This window comes from Mauremys mutica, chromosome 2 (assembly GCF_020497125.1).
Source record: "Mauremys mutica isolate MM-2020 ecotype Southern chromosome 2, ASM2049712v1, whole genome shotgun sequence".
Lineage (NCBI taxonomy): Eukaryota > Metazoa > Chordata > Testudines > Geoemydidae > Mauremys > Mauremys mutica.
The window spans coordinates 232,294,436-232,310,557 of NC_059073.1; the positions used below are offsets into that span (position 1 = coordinate 232,294,436).

A 16,122-nucleotide genomic window follows, 5' to 3' on the forward strand; every position below is an offset into this window, starting at 1 on the left:
AAGCGTAGTCCACGAGGACGAGGACATACTGGAAGCCGGCCGTGCTTCGGGGAAGCGGACCTATCAGGTCCATGGCGACCCGCTCAAAGGGGGTCTCAACGACTGGCATAGGGACTAAGGGGGCCTTGGGTACCCGAGGCGGTGCGGCCAGCTGACACTCGGGGCAGGAGGTACAATATTGCTTCACCTCTTGATGGATACCGGGCCAAAAAAACCGTGCCAGGATTCGGGCAAGGGTCTTTTCTTGCCCCAGATGCCCGGCAGCGGGCACATCGTGGGCCAACTGCATCACGGCCCTGCGGTGACAACGGGTACCAGCAATTGCGTCACAGGTTCCCCGTCTCGGACGATGCGGTAGAGCCGATCCCGTCGCAACTCGAAATGGGGCCACTGCGTGGCCCGACGAGAGTCCACTATGGAGCCGTCGACGGCCGCAAGTTGGTCGTAGGCCCGGCTAAGTGTCGGGTCCGACCGTTGGTCGCGGCAAAAGTCCGTATCGAAGCGAGGTTCTGTGGGAGCTGGCCCCGGCGGCCCCTGACCTTCTTGGTCTTCTCCCTCACTCTCCTCATCAGTCTGCCCCGCCTCAGGCGGAGGTCCCCGGGGTTCAGCAGCCAACCCCGGCGTTGCCCGGAGGACCTCTTCAAATGAGGGCCAATCTCGCCCCAGAATCACCGGATAGGCCAGGCCGGGTGCCAGGCCGACGACTACCCGCCGGGTAATGCCTCCCACCGTTAGCTGGGCCCAGGCACTCGGGTAAGGTCGGACATCCCCATGGATGCACTGCAATTGTATCGGCGTCAGACGGGGGTCGGCCGGTGGTCCCAGAGTTTGGCGGACCAAGGTCTGGCCGCACCCTGAATCGATCAGGGCCTGTGTGGTCTGGTTCTCAACCGTCACCGGGATTATCAGCTTGGGGGCCTCCGCCCGGCGGGCCCGGCCGGCCCCTACGTAAACCTGCCCGAAACTGCAATCCATCTCGGGACAGTCTCGTTGTACGTGGCCTGCTTTCCCACATCTAAAGCATGGACCGAGCTCAGGGCGTCCACTCCGGGGAAGGCTTGTTCTGGTACTTCGGGGGGGGCTCCGCCGGACCTTGGGCACTCCCTGGGGGAAGGCTGGGGTAGTCAGCCGGGGAGCTGCTTCCCAGCGTGGAGTCGGGGTTTCCTGTCGGGGTCCCGGCCCGTGGTCTGGGCCTCGTGGGTGGGGCATGTTCGACGCCCTTTTCTCATCCCGGGGTCGTTCGGGACCCGAGGTAGGTGGCCGGAAGGTGGGCCCTATCGAGGCTTCAGCCGCCAGGAAACCCTCCATGAGCGCGACGGCGTCTGCTAAGGTCGTCGGTCGGTGGCGGAGTACCCAGGCCCGGCCTTTGGCCGGCAGGGTGTGAACAAACTGCTCCAACACCACCTGCTCGGTGACCTCCTCTGCCGTCCTGACGTCTGGCTGCAGCCACCTACGGCAGGCCTCCTTCAGGGTCTGGGCCACCATCCGGGGACGGGCTCCCGCCGGGTAGGTATGTCGCCTGAACCGCTGCCTAAACGTCTCCGGGCTAATGTCCAAAGCGTCGAGGACTGCAGCCTTCACGCGGTCGTAGTCGCGGGCTTCTTCGGTCGCCAGCCCCCGGTAGGCTGCTTGGGCCGTCCCGGTCAAATAGGGGGCCAGCAAGGTGGCCCACTGGTCTCTTGCCCATCCCGCCACGAGGGCCACCCGCTCAAAAGTGACCAAGAAGGCCTCCGGGTCGTCCTCTGGGCCCATCTTGGTCAGACGCAGGGGGGTCGCCAGACGCGGACCCCCCCCGCCCTCCCCCGCGGGCCATTCAGCGGGGCGGGGGGCGGGCCCGAGGAGGTGCTGCAGCTGGGTCCCAAGCTGCTGCACCAGCTGCTGTTGCTGCTCTAGCTGAGCTACCTGTTGCTGTTGCTGCTGCTGCAGCTGGGCCGCGTCTCGCTCCCGCTGCTGTTCCAGCTGGGCGGCATGCTGCTGCTGCTGCTGCAGGAGCTGAGCTGCCTGTTGCCGCTCCTGGCTTTCCACCAGCAGCTGGAACAGCCGGTCAGTCTCCATCTTCCTGGCTAAGAGGGGCGGTCCGCCGCCCTCTCACCGGCCCCTTCTCACAGGGGCAAGGGATCTAAAGGTCCCTGGTCAGGTGCCACTTGTAACAGGCGGGTCCGGGGCTCAACCCTCTGAGGGGAGGAGGGGAGCCACACCGGCCCGCTGGTCTCACAGGGGTGCTCTGTCCTGTCCCTTTAAGGCGAGGTAAATGAAGACAGAGTCAGTTGGGGCTCAGTCCTTTTGCTGTCAGGCTGAGCTATAAGCAGTACTAACGGTCTGGCAAAGGCCCAGGCCCTCTGGATCAGGGGCTGGGCGACAAACAGTATAAGGGCAGGCCTCTTGTGGCAGGCTGCCAGTAGCAAACAATACAGGGGTTCAGGCCTCTTGTAGCAGGCTGAGCCAGTAGCAAACAGTATAGGGGCTCAGGCCTCTTGTAGCAGGCCGAGCCAGTAGCAAACAGTACAGGGGCTCAGGCCTCTTGTAGCAGGCTGAGCTAGTAGCAAACAGTATAAGGGCTCAGGCCTCTTGTAGCAGGCCGAGCCAGTAGCAAACAGCACAGGGGCTCAGGCCTCTTGTAGCAGGCTGAGCTAGTAGCAAACAGTATAAGGGCTCAGGCCTCTTGTGGCAGGCTGAGCCAGTAGCAAACAGTATAGGGGCTCAGGCCTCTTGTAGCAGGCTGAGCTAGTAGCAAACAGTATAAGGGCTCAGGCCTCTTGTGGCAGGCCGAGCTAGTAGCAAACAGTACAGGGGCTCAGGCCTCTTGTAGCAGGCTGAGCTAGTAGCAAACAGTATAAGGGCTCAGGCCTCTTGTGGCAGGCTGAGCCAGTAGCAAACAGTACAGGGGCTCAGGCCTCTTGTAGCAGGCCGAGCCAGTAGGTAGAGGGGGACGGCTGCCACCCGTGAGTGGGGTGGCAGGGGGGACACAGGCCCACCCACTCCACTGTGTCCCAGCCCGGGGCCCTAGACAGCGGTCGTCACCGCTGACGGTCAGTGGGGATCCTGACCGCAACACACTGACATAGGCTCGGTCTGGTCAGCAGCCTGACTGAGGTCGGCTGCCCCCGGGCCACTTCCACTATCCCCCTCTGGTCCTACCTGACCCACGGCGTCGGGTTCCGGGAAGTCCCACTGCATTGGTTGCTCAACCCCCGGGCTGGGGGGGTAGATCGGGTAGGTCCTCGGGGAAAGCTGGCCAACTCGGATCCGGGGGTTCCTCCGGATAGCAGCACGGCGATGGGGAGTTTCCTAGCGGCTCCTCATCATAGGTAGCACGGGGAAGCTCCGGCGGGTCTTCCCAGTAGCGGGTCTGGGGTGTCTCCGGCCAGTCCAGGCAAGGGCCCGAGGCTCCAGCGACTTCCCCGTCAGGAGCTCCCTCAGGCAGGTCTGCTCCCTGGGGTGGTTGGGGCCTGACTGAGCTGGCTGGGCTGGCTTTTATTCTTCCGGGTCGCCGCCTGACCCGCTGAGGGGCGGGCTTACTACTCCGTAGCCCCGCCCCTTCCTGTGTCCGGGGCTCAACCCTCCCCGGGGAGGAGGGGAGCCACACCGGCCCGCTACAGTTACACTAGTAGGTATGAAATATGTGTGTAGACGAGGTGTTGGGGCAGGGCATCTGCATAGCTGTGGCTGTGGCTACACTATCCACTGGGCACCTGGTCCCTTACCTAAGGTTTGTATCCATGTTATTCATATTCCCTTTGCTGATGGCCCTGTGTCTCCTGTCCTATAACCTTAAGATATGCCTGGTCTAGGACATAGGGCATGTCTAAATAGGTGTCAGCTAACTTGTTTTTAACTAAACATGTTTTAATTACAGGGTTTAATGTGTTTTGCTGCTTTCTCTCCTGACAGCATTTCCATATCTGTCACAATATATCATGAGAATCTGATGGTGTAATGGAGAAGAGTAGACATCTAAAAGTCTTCCTTTTTTGCGTGTAGAATGGAATTTTTGCTATAGGGATTTAGGACCAGATTGTCAAACAAGTTGGGTGAACAATTGCATCTGCAAAAGGCAAGAGCCATTGTGAGTCTGATTACAATTATCACACTTGTTTGTACAAATGTGAATGCAAAACAGCTTATTAGGAACACTTGTGTACACAATTCCTCCATGGACAGATCTAGTAGCAATAGGCACCAGACTGATAGTCTGGAAGACTGAAGTCCTCTATCCACAGAATAGATTTGCCTTGTTAGTACCTCAGTCCTGTTCTGGAGGGACCAAGTCTAGAGGTAATTAGTTAATTTAGTCCAGGGGTCGGCAACCTCTGCCTTGACAATCCTCTGTATCTCTGTGGAGATTAATAATAGCAATTTTTTTTAGGTTTTAGGAGGTGACTATCAAGAAACTGGATTGTGACTATCAGCTCATTTAATAAAGAGACTTCTAATGGAAGGAACTTGGGTCACTATGGAACTGGGCCCTGCTTGAGTGAAAGGTTATTTCAGCCATAGATCCCATTGCTCCTGAGCTATCCTGTTACCCTTGATTCAGTTTTAAAGAAGAATTGAAATAATCTAGCATGTTTTTTTTTTATTTGAGGTACAGGCAGACAATTGTTATAACCCAGTAACTGGATCACTGGGTAATTTGTAATCTCTAATTAGTAATTAATTAACAAATTTAAACCCAGTGAAAGAGACATAATTTTCCATTGTTACAGGGCAAAATTGCATCCACACATTTTTCTGCAGTGAGTGGGGCCCAGATCCTCAAAGATATTTAGGCTCCTAATTTCCATTGATTTCAACGATTTCCTGTCTTATTTATTTGCAGTTTTTCACTGGTCTCCTCTTCGGTTTCCCTTTCCCCCGTGTTTGTCATTCTTTTTCTTTCCTTTGTTGTTCTCCAGACTCTCTCCACATGTACTGTCTGTATCACCTTCTAGCTTTTGGCATATGCTGTGTTTCATTAGGTTCTTGTGCCACATGTTGTGTCCTATTCTCCTCCGCCTTTCCCCATGGGTAGGCATTTAGACCTGTTCAAAGTGAGAGTAAGATGCCACTGCATCAGAATGGGAATGTTTTGCCCCCACTTGGTACTCAGTTTGCATGGGTGCAAATGAGTCCACGTGGTGTAAAGTAATGGAGAATCCAAGCCTTTGCATTTCGTTCCTTCTTCTTTTATTCTGTCTCATTCAGTTTCTTGTGCTCATCCATATTTTTGTTTCATTTTTTCCCTGAATCTTACTCCTTTTTTTTTTTGTCCTGAGTCGTCTTAACACAATCTATCCCTGATGTTAGGCCATGTTTCTGCATGAAAAGGATTATCACTGAAAGCTCAGCAGTGGTAGAATTCTTTCATTGGTATTGTTTGCAGATGTATTAATGGTTCTCATCTGTGTAATGCCAAATTGTACTACTGGAGTTGAGGTTCTGTTAATAGTTAATAGCTTCCCAGACTGTTTTACCATTCTGGGATCTGTTCAGAATCTGTACTCCCAACTGTGACAGATCTTTCACTGGTTTATAAAAATCTCCAGATCCAGTTTCAGTCTGGGCACTGTATGTTGGACTTGGATCTGGACAGTTTTATCAGGCAGCAACAGACCTGCCCAACCTGTCTGGATCACAGAGTCTGAATGACTCTGGGGTAGGCTCTATACTTTGAAGTTTTGTTTTTCTCTTCTAGCCTGGAACAAACCCTATAATTACAGGTTCAGACCAATGCCTTGGCAGAGTGCCACAAGTTGCAAACACAATCATATGTACACTGAGAGGAATGGGATATATTAATCCCTAACAGAAAAGCAAAATGTGTGAAAACACTTTGTAGTCATTAGACATACTATGACATTTTAGTTTAGTTAAAGTAATCAACAGGTCAGAGAACACTTCTGTGCCCTCTAAAGTGAAGGGACATTTGAGAAAAAGACTACATCTTGTTTCTTATTTAAGTACCTGCCACGTTCTCTGGAACTTTTGCTGGAGATACCAGTAAAACACTATTGAATGTGAGAGATCAGCCTGTGAACACAGATTGTCAAAATGATTACAGTTTTTTTTCTTCAAAGGGGAGAGGTTTCTTCAAGTAATGGATGACTGGTGTGCAAACTATTCAAAACAAAAACAGGTGCAAGGAAACAGGTGGGCTAAGATAGTAAAAATGAGGTGAAAGAAGCAGATTTTAGCTTTATTTAAACATATTATTTATGGCTTGTAAGAAACAGTGGTGATACTAGAACAGATGTTGTTCCTAAGTGATTTAGTAAGGAGTGGTGTGTGTGTGTGTCTAAATTTGAGCTTCTCTTCCACAACCTCAGATCTCCTCTGAAGCACTGGAATCAGTGAACATTGCACATGGGAGCAGCAGTATATGAGTCTGTTCATAGCTCACTACTGTTTTCAACAGATTGCAAGAAGAAAAATGCTGGTGAAAAATTAAAAACTTTTAATAGTAAAAATGTAACAGAAAATAGGAACCTTCTAAATTATTATGGTTTTCTTTTTTTAAACATTGACTGGTTTTTTGGTTGTAATTTATTCAGATTATATAGCCAATGAAACTAAAATGTGCAGAATAAAACTCAGAGAAACTGCTGCTGCTCCAAAAATAAACATCTCGGAAACTAGCAGCTCTGCTGCTGCACACCATGCTAAGGAGGGGAAAACCCTCAGGCAGGTGATCTCCAAAGGGGGAGAAAAAAGTATTTGTTCCCTTTTTTGCTTTTTATCAGAAAGACAGCCTGAAGGACTTTTTTAGAAGGTGTTTTTTACATTAAGAATTCAGGCCAAGATTTTCAAAAGGGACTTGTGATTTTGAGTGACTCAGGTTTTTAAAGGGCCTGATTTTCAGAAGGTGGGTGCTCAGGTCTTTTTGAAAATCAGGCCCCTTAAAGCGTATCAATTTAGATGCTGAAAAATGGAGGCACCCAAAATATTTTTTCTATTTAAATTGATTCTTAGTTGAAAATCTCTCCAGAATAACAAATAAATACTGACTAGTAGAATAAAAATATTAACCTGAGACAGTACCCAGAGTTGTGAGGCACCTCACTACTACCTGCCCTTAGTGTGAATTTGTCTTCTTTGTGCCTGCTGTGATCAGTTCCCTGAAACTACAGGCCTGTGGTAGCACAAGCGCTGGCTTCGAGACCTGCACAGGCCTCCCTTTCTCAGTTCAGATAGTGATAGCTACACGCCAACCCCAAATCCTTGGATGTTCCCTGCAGTGTCCAGCTCCTTAGCCACTGAACACTCACAGAATTGCCAGGCCTGCTGTTCCCAAAGGCACAGTACACAGCAGTTTGTAAAACTCAAGCCAGGATTATCATTTTGCTCAATCCCACAGCACTGAGATATATTTATGGTGAAAACGAGAATACGTTTATTACCTAAGACTAGAAATTCAGGAGATAGTGAGAAAGAACATTGGAAACAAATGGTTACATATAAAATAAAATCATAACGTGCTTTCTAGAGGCTAAACTTAACTAACAGGTTAAAGATTTTATCTCACCCAATGTCCGCTTCAGCATTTTCAACCAAGGTTGCCTGAGACTCCATTTTCATGAATGGACACACTGTCTGTTTACTACCTAAGTGCAGGTGACAGGATGTTGTCTTTGCCTTCTAGAAATACCCCCCAAAATTCATTGTCTTTACTCCTAGACACGATAACCCCCTGTGGCTTGTTTTTTCCTGTGTGCTCCTTTCCTGTTGACATCACATCTGTTTGTTAACATTGTATTAATGTACAATGCTTAATTTACATCCTGACAGAGCGATACGATTCTCACCTCCTGTTTGGAGGAATGGGTCTAAGCATGTCACCTTTGGGTGACTTGCTTTTTCCTTACATGCTTAAGAACATAATTTTCTGGTACATATACGTAACTCCTTGCATAATACATGTACATACATTTCACAATGATACTGATGACCAGTGTGACACCAGCTTTCATTTGAGACCTCACGTGACATTCCTTGGAGAACCAGAGCATACATACCAGAATCAGGAGATATCTGTATCTACACTCCCTTTTCAGATGGCATTAAGAGGTTCTTGGGTCACATAAACACAGAATGAATCACAGAATAAAGACTCTGATGGAAATATTGATTACTTGACGTCTGACTGTGAGGCTTCTCTGTGAACAGGAATTTCTGGTCCCAGGGGCTAATTCTGAGTTCTAATCCCTGCTCTCCAAATGAATCATTCTGTGATCTTGGGCGAGTGATTTAGGCCCAAATCCTCAAAGGATTTAGGTACCTCCTGTCCATTGAAATCAGTGGGAATTAGGCAGCTAAATCCCTTTCAGGCTCTGAGCCTTAGAACTTGTCTTCACTACAACATTGTATCATGTCAGAACATGAAATTGATGAGTTAATGAACCCAATGCTGATCATAACAGATTAGATCTAGTTTATATTCTTTAATGAAAGACAAATAACCTGCCTACTCAGCACTGACAACTACAAAAAAGATACCATTGAGTAGCAGTTTCCTGTAGTCACTTGTGTGTTCCAGGAGTGGTGTTCCAGGAGTGGAGTACCCAATTGTCTGTATGAGCAGAATGTAGTGTTTTAGCCATGTTGCAGTTTTCATTCAAGCTCTGAGAAACACGTTTTCACTTGAGAGCTACATCCTAGCAAGTGTGGTGATTGAGCTCTGGGAACAAGGTTTGGGCATGTTTGCAGGTACACAACGTTTTTTCCTGTTTGCTTTGTGAGCCAAAAATGCACAAGCCTTTTACCTCGTCCAGCCTCCGTGCTGCAGTGAGTAGGGATTCTGCTGCATACCTAGTTTCAACCAAAGCTGGTTTGTCAACTTTTCTGAGGATTTGTGAAAAGTGCCTAAAGGTCACCAGTTTGTTGGCAAAGTAGTGAGCAATTTCTTTATGGGAAGTCATGAAGAGGACAAGGTAATGCACATGTTGACTGGGCTCAGTACCAGCTCTGGGTGCATCTACTCTAGTGCTTCAGACTAAATTTGCTTTATTATGGAGATAAGCCTTAGCAGGGAGAAACAGCTGTTCATGGCTGCACCCCTGAGTCCTGATTCTGCTCTCAGGCCTGGTCTACACTAAAAAGGGGGTTCGAATTAGGGTACGCAAATTCAGCTACGTGAATAGCGTAGCTGAATTCGAAGTACCCTAATTCGAACTACTCACCCATCCAGATGCGGCGGGGTCGAACTCCGCGGCTCCCCCGTCGACTCCACCACCGCCGTTTGCAGTGGTGGAGTACCGGAGTCGACCGGGGCGCTTCCGGAGTTCGAACTATCGCGTCTAGATCAGACGTGATAGTTCGAACTCCGAGAAGTCGAACTCACCGCGTCGACCCGGACGGTAAGTGTAGACTAGCCCTCAGTTACCGTCATTTGAGTTTACTAGAATTAATCCAGATTTACCATGATGTAAATAAGAGCTGATTATGGCTTCTGGCTCAAATGAACTCTACTACAGGTTTAAAAGCTGTTTGTAGCAGTCTCCAGTCCAGGTCTGCTGGAATGCTTCACGGACAGAGGAATTTCAAAAGGAAAGTGTAATGATTGGCCTGGTCATTTAATGCCTGGAACCCACAAGGATCTTCCATCTCTGAGCGTTAACTCCTCCAGAGTACAGACTGTCATGGGGTTGGGATGGGATGCTAAATCAGTGTCCTTTTAACCCAGATTTCCTCATTCCAGTCATGATCTTCTAGTGCTTTTTACTGGGCTGGCACCTAGATACTGTGATGGGCACATTTAAATGCCTGAGATGATCTATAGATGGTTGACATTTTTCAAAGCAGTCTCGGGGATATAGAAACATGTCTTCCTTTGCTGCTTTGAAAATCTTGACTAGATATGTTGGTAAGAACTCTCTGGACTAAGTGCAGGAGAGGGAAGTGAGTTGGGAAGTTAGTGGATACAAAACAAATCTGATTTGACATGCCTCCAGATGCATGCAATTTGTAGTGTTTCAACACTGGCAATCAGAGTTTGACGTTTGTGCTTGCCTCTTAGGAAATGTAACAATTACATTCTCAACACGCTGCGTTGGTACTGTACAAAATGAAGACTATAAAGAAAAACAAGAGAACTGGCATGTGTCACTTTCCAAGTTCTCTCTACCTCATCACCTACCTACATTTCTGCCCTCCTCTGCCTTCATCCCTTCCAGGGCCGGTGCAACCATTTAGGTGACTGCGGGCGCTAGGATTTGGGGGGCGGCATTTTCTTCGGCAGTGACTGCGGTGGCTGGATCTTCGGCTGCCCCGGTCGCCGCCGGCATTTAGGTGGAGGGAGCTGGGGCAGGGGAGCACGGGGAGGGCCACCTGCAGCAAGTAAGGGGGAGGGCAGCACGCTGGGGAACTCCCCGCCCCAGCTCACCCCTGCCCTGCCTCCTCCCCGAGCACGCCGTGGCTGCTTCACTTCTCCTGCCTCCCAGGCTTGCAGCGCCTAAGCTGATTGGCGCCGCAAGCCTGGGCGGCAAGAGAAGTGAAGCAGCGACGGCGTGCGGGGGGAGGAGGCGGGGCAGGGGTGAGCTGCTTCACTTCTCCTGCCTCCCAGGCTTGCGGCGCCAATCAGCTTAGGCGCCGCAAGCCTGGGAGGCAGGAGAAGTGAAGCAGAGACGGTGTGCTCGGGGAGGAGGCAGAGCAGGGGTAAGCTGGGGCGGGGGGGTGCCTTAGGGCGGAGGGTGGGGGGTGGGGAGCTGCCGCAGGGGGAGCCCCTCATGGCGGAGGGGGGGAGCTGCTGTGGGGGGGGCGTGCCTCAGGGCGGGGGCTCGGGGACAGGGGAGGGCGCAAGGTGGAAGTTTCGCCTAGGGCGTGAAACATCCTTGCACCGGCCCTGATCCCTTCCACTCCCTGTACTCTGCCCCAAATCTTCGATGACTGTGCCCTTTGTTTCCTTTGCCCACTCCTGGCTTCATGCCTTCTTTCACGCCAACCCTTCTGCTTGAAAGCACCAGCTGCATGGATGACAGGTGGAGCCCCCCCTTCGGGGAGGCTAGCCTCTGGCTCTGCCCCTTCTGCCTGTATCCCCCCAGGCCAGAGCCCCGAGTGCCCCCCTTTAGCCGGAGGAGCCCCCCTGCACCTGCCTGGAGGAGCCCTGGGCCACCCACAGCTGCGCCGCACCTCCCCTCCCCAGACCCCAAGCCATCCGGGAAAAGCCACAGCATGACAGTGTCTCTTCCCAAAGAAGAACCTGAGCCTCTAATATGCCCTGTGCACGTTCTGGGGCGGCTGAGGAGGTGATATGTATTACTCAGCTTCCTGGGTTCATCCGTAATCTCCCTGGACTCCAGGGAGATTACGGATGAACCCAGGAGGCTGAATAGTACATACCGCCTTCTCAGCCACCCTGAGCATAATAAAGCAAAAACTTCCCCCCTGCCAAACCTGCACCTGAGCGTCTGGCGGCTGCCCATGACCTCCTGGCTAACAGGTGCCAGCTGCCAATCATCTCCCTAAAACCGGCTGTAAGCACTCTTGTTTCATGAAGCATCCCAGCAGGCCTGACTGGGTTGCTGGGCAACCAGGTATTTGCCTAATGGGCCAGGCTCATTCATAATCTCAGAACAAGCAGAACAAGTGGAGCCCAGGTCAGAGCTCCTTCCTGACATATGGTGGCCTGAGGGGGGAGGAAATGACCATCCAGGGCTGAGGAGGGGTGAGAAGGTCCCTAGGCTTGTGAGTGATGGGTGGAGTATGTGGGCACCAGCGTAAGTATGGGCGAGAAGTTTGGGAGTTACCAGTGTGTGGGTGACAGAGGGTGTGATACTGAGAATGTGAGCTCACGGTGCCGGTGGGTGGGGGTGGGGGTGACTGGTGGGACAGTGTTAGAGTTTGAGCAAGAAGGAGAGGTACAGGGGGAGACAGGGAAAGAGACTGGGGATAATGAAGAAGAGGCAGGAGGAGAGTGAACATGGAAACTAGTGAAGGAAAAGCAACACCACTTATAGTAGGAAGGAGCACGGCGGAGGCCCGGCTCCACCAAAATTCGGGACCGGGTCTCTCCCCCGGCCCCACCTGCCGCCCCCACGTGCCTCCCCCGGAGCGTCCCCCTGACCCCGCCTGCTGCCCCCAGGTGATTTAAAAGGTCCCAACCATGCCCCCAGCAGTGCAGAGGGGCTAAGGTGACTTTCTGCCTGCCCGCTCTGCTTCCGGAAGCAGCCGGCAAGTCCCTGCGGCCCCTGGGGAGGGGTGGTGTCTCCGCGTGCAGCCCCCGCCCCCAGTGCCGACTCTGCCAACTGCGCCCAAAAGGATACTGGGGGAAATGATTTGATATTCTTATTTAGTAAAGTCAGATGCCAAAATGTTGCAACAAAAAGCAAATGTTTGTACGTGTGTACATCAATCTTTTGAGTAGCCCACAACATTCTGCCATAACTCCCCTTAGTTTACCACTGCCATTGGTGTTGAATTGTCTGTCTAATATACTGCTGCCCATCACCTGAGTGCCTTCCATGATAGCAACAGTGAAGTCCTTGTGGACTTCATGGAGTCTCTGAAATGTCTCATTTTCAGGGTATCTTTCCCTTTTTTTTTGCCCTTGTATATTATACCCCACTGTTCTGCTAGATGTAGGGGATTCCAGGTAGAATTTTGTAAATGGCACAAAAGATAGTGCCTGAAAAGAAGGGAGGTTGGGCTGGGGGCAGAGGAAAGGATGATTAAGACTCAGGAGGCAGCACTGGATTCCTGGTTCCGACTGGACAAAGAGTGATCAGAAAACTTGATTGGGACGATTCTGTGTAGGCTCATCAAAATATGTTGCCTGGGCCTCTTTATCTGGATTCAGTCCAGGTGTGGATTCTAGCAGTAATGACCACACCCTCTTTGTATTTGTCCTCTGTTGTACTGTACCCATTTGTGCCTTTAGACTGTAAGCTCTTTAGGACTGGCACTTTGTTCGACATCGTTGGCAACCCCATATATATAGTAGGCTAACTTTGGTTGGACACATTCCTGGAGATTTCATCACATGACATAATCTTTAATTAAATATTAATCTTTAATTCCTGGAGACTCCAGGACAATCCTGGAGGGCTGGCAACCCTAATATAGCAACGTGTATGCTCATAGCATTATATAAATAATCTATAATGATATTAAGGGATTGATTTCAAATATATGGCAGCTATTAACTTTTATTTAGTAACAAATACAATTTATGACAGTGGCTCTGATCTAGCCAGGTGTATAATGAAGTGGGCTGAAAAATAAAGTCATGTTATGGAGTAATTCTCATGGCTTTTTTTAAAACCAGGGTTTAAAAGTCTCTTGGGTCAGATTCTCTGGCCCCAGGCTTTGTGTAATCTTTTATGCTAGTGCAAAACTCAGCTAGATGAAAACTCTGGTGCACTGGTGTAAATGACCACAGACAGTGCAGAGTAAAGGAGAATCTGGACTGCAATCCTCTACTTAGAGCTTTCCCAGTTTAGTTTCCCTTCAGCTTGCCCTGAGTGAGATACCGAGGAACTGCAGCCTATCTCGTTAACCACAGGCTCTTTTCCTAGTTTTAGTTCTAAGCTGATATTTGTGGATAAATGACTGTTGAGCAAAGGAAGGGAGTTGGTAAATATTTTATAAGAGTGAGAAAAAGTTTCATGTGCATCTGATCCCAGGGAATAGACCTGGGATCAGTGGATTCAAGCCATTGCACCTCCTGGCTCTGGATTTGACCACTGGTCTTCTATTCATGATCTCACACTTTCCGACCTGTACCACTGTCTGCAGCTAATTTCTTACTGGAGTATAGCATAGACATATAAGCAGCAGCACAATTCAGCATCTCAAAAATAAGGTCTGGCGGATTGTAATAATCGGGGAATTGGTAATAGATTGTATAGCCTTTCAGCTCTATGTTACCTGTTCAAATCCAATTCCGGCAGGCAGTTGTTTTAAAATGATTACTATGGGATGGTGGTTCAGTGTTCTCTGTGAAATTAGTTTGGGAGTCTCTATTCAGTTCCTAATGGACATGTGTCCAAATTACAAAACCCACCACAATCAGGGATGGTTGAAAATAGACATGGAGATTGATTAGGTCCTAATGCTTGGGAGATTTGCTGTTGATTTCAATGGCATGAAGATTTGGCTTTTGAGCTTGATACAGTACTGCAAGAGAGCACGGCAGGGCCCCCTTGGCTCCCGCCTCTGCTAAATCCACAAAGTCACTCTGAGACCCTGGGGTTAATAACCACTGGTGCAGTTTATTCATAGGTTTGTTCCAACCACCGTTTCACTGTGTACTGTTGTCCCTTCACTGTCAGTGAGAGAAGAGTGCTACCTCCCTGCTGCCAGTGCCAGTCCCAGCCTTTCCCTTTCTTTCTGCTCCCCCTTTGGCTTCCTTCCCCTGAGGCTTTTACATAGACCCAGGCTAATTACGTGGCAGCTGTCTCAGCTTCCCCACTTAAGGCCAGGTTATCTCTAGCCAGCTCTAATCTATTCCCTAAATGGGAACTGGCCTGACAGACAGGGGTGGTGAGTTGTCTGGGCCCATGGTGTCGGTGCTCTACCAATATGAGAGCACGGAGGCCCGGCTCCACCAAAGTTTGGGGCCGGGTCTCTCCCCTGGCCCCACCGGGTCTCTCCCCTGGCCCCTCCCCTGGCCCCTGGACGCGCCTTCCCCGGAGTGTCCCCCTGGCCCTGCCTGCTGCCCCCAGGCAATTTAAAAGGGCCCCTCCCACCACTGGCAGCACAGTGGGGCTAAGGTGGCTTTCTGCCCGCCTGCTCTGCTTCTGGAAGCAGCCGGCAAGTCCCTGCAGCCCCTGGGGAGAGGTAGTATCTCCATGTACTACCCCCGCCCCCAGCGCTGACTCTGCCAACTGCGCCCAAGGGGAGCTGCGGGGGTGGTGCCTGTGGGCAGCGGTGTGCGGAGACCTCTCTGGGCCCCCACCTAGGTGCTGCTGCCAGAGGGGGGTGCAGGTCACTTTCGGGAGCCGCCCAGGGTAAGCACTACACGCCACACCCCCTCCTGCACCCCAACTGCCGGCCCCAGCCCAGACCCCGCACCCCAACTCCCTTCCAGAGCCCACCCCTGCAGTTCCTCCTGCACCCCAACCTCAGTCCAGAGCCTGCACCCCCAACCTTAACTCCCTCCCAGAGCCTGCCCTCTGCATCCCCTCCTGCACCCCAACCCCCAGCCCAGAGCCCGCACACCCCCCAACTCCCTCCCAGAGTTTGACCCCTCCCGCACCCAAACTCTCTCCCAGAGCCTTAGGCTGGTAGGGGTGTGGCGGGGGGAAGGATTTGGACCCATTCTGGGCACCACCAAAAATTATACAAACCTGCCACTCCTGGTGACAGAGGGCTGAATCAGCAACCCTTTGCTCAGCACCCTGTCACAAGTACCTTAGCCCATGCTTAACTTTAAGCACTCCTGTTAAAATGAAAGGGACATAAGCCCATGCTGAAGTGTTTTGCTGAATAGGGAAGAGATTACTTAAGAGCTGAAAGTTAAGCATGTGATTTGCAGAATGGGGCCTTAATGAATGATTAATTAAAAGATTATATTTCAAATGGCTCATAGATATAATACAGACATTTCACAGCAGACATTTGTTAAGAAATGAGAGTGCAAAGGAAAAACAGCTTACTGCATAAAACCCACTTCTATAATTAACAAAGCATTTTTGTGGAAGTTTAACAAAAACTTAAGCGGAGGAAATTGCTTCGGGAAACTAAAATATGCAAAGAAGCAGGGCAAGCATTTGTAGTGGCCTCAGTTGTATAAAATGCAATAAAATATGCCCATATGATTTAGATAAACTCCACCTTTTGTTCTCAGCTAATGCAATACTTAGATAATAACAATTCCTTTTCTCTTAGTAAGAATGGGAGGTGGTGTTGCCTAGTGCTTCAAGCATGGGACTAAGGTCCCTATTCAGGAAAATGTTTAAGCACATTAAGTGCTTTCCTGACCAGGGCCTAGTGGTCAAGACTCCTGAGTTGTTTCCCATTTTCACTGACTTGCTTCGGGCACATGCATATGGGGCAAATTTTCAGAAGCACTAAAGTGACTTAGAAGCCTAAGTTGCATTGAGCTTCACTGAGCCCTAGAGTGCTAAAGGGCAGATTGTAAAGGTATTTAAGTGCCTAAGTAATTGATTGTAGGTGCTTAAATATCTTTAATAATCTGGCACTAAAGTG

The 16,122-nt window shown here is 50.4% G+C and overlaps 1 protein-coding gene across 1 annotated transcript; it reads right to left on the reverse strand.

Moving 5' to 3' along the window:
* Positions 1-288: 288 nt before the first annotated feature.
* On the reverse strand, positions 289-1,752 carry LOC123363266 (zinc finger protein 446-like). Its single transcript, XM_045004135.1, has one exon. It carries the CDS (start codon positions 1,750-1,752, stop codon positions 289-291), a length of 1,464 nt encoding a protein of 487 aa, XP_044860070.1.
* Positions 1,753-16,122: the final 14,370 nt, after the last annotated feature.

What these genes read in the sequence shown, in the direction of transcription:
- LOC123363266 (XM_045004135.1), bottom strand. Translation starts at nt 1,752, where the DNA reads ATGGGCCCAGAGGACGACCCGGAGGCCTTCTTGGTCACTTTTGAGCGG.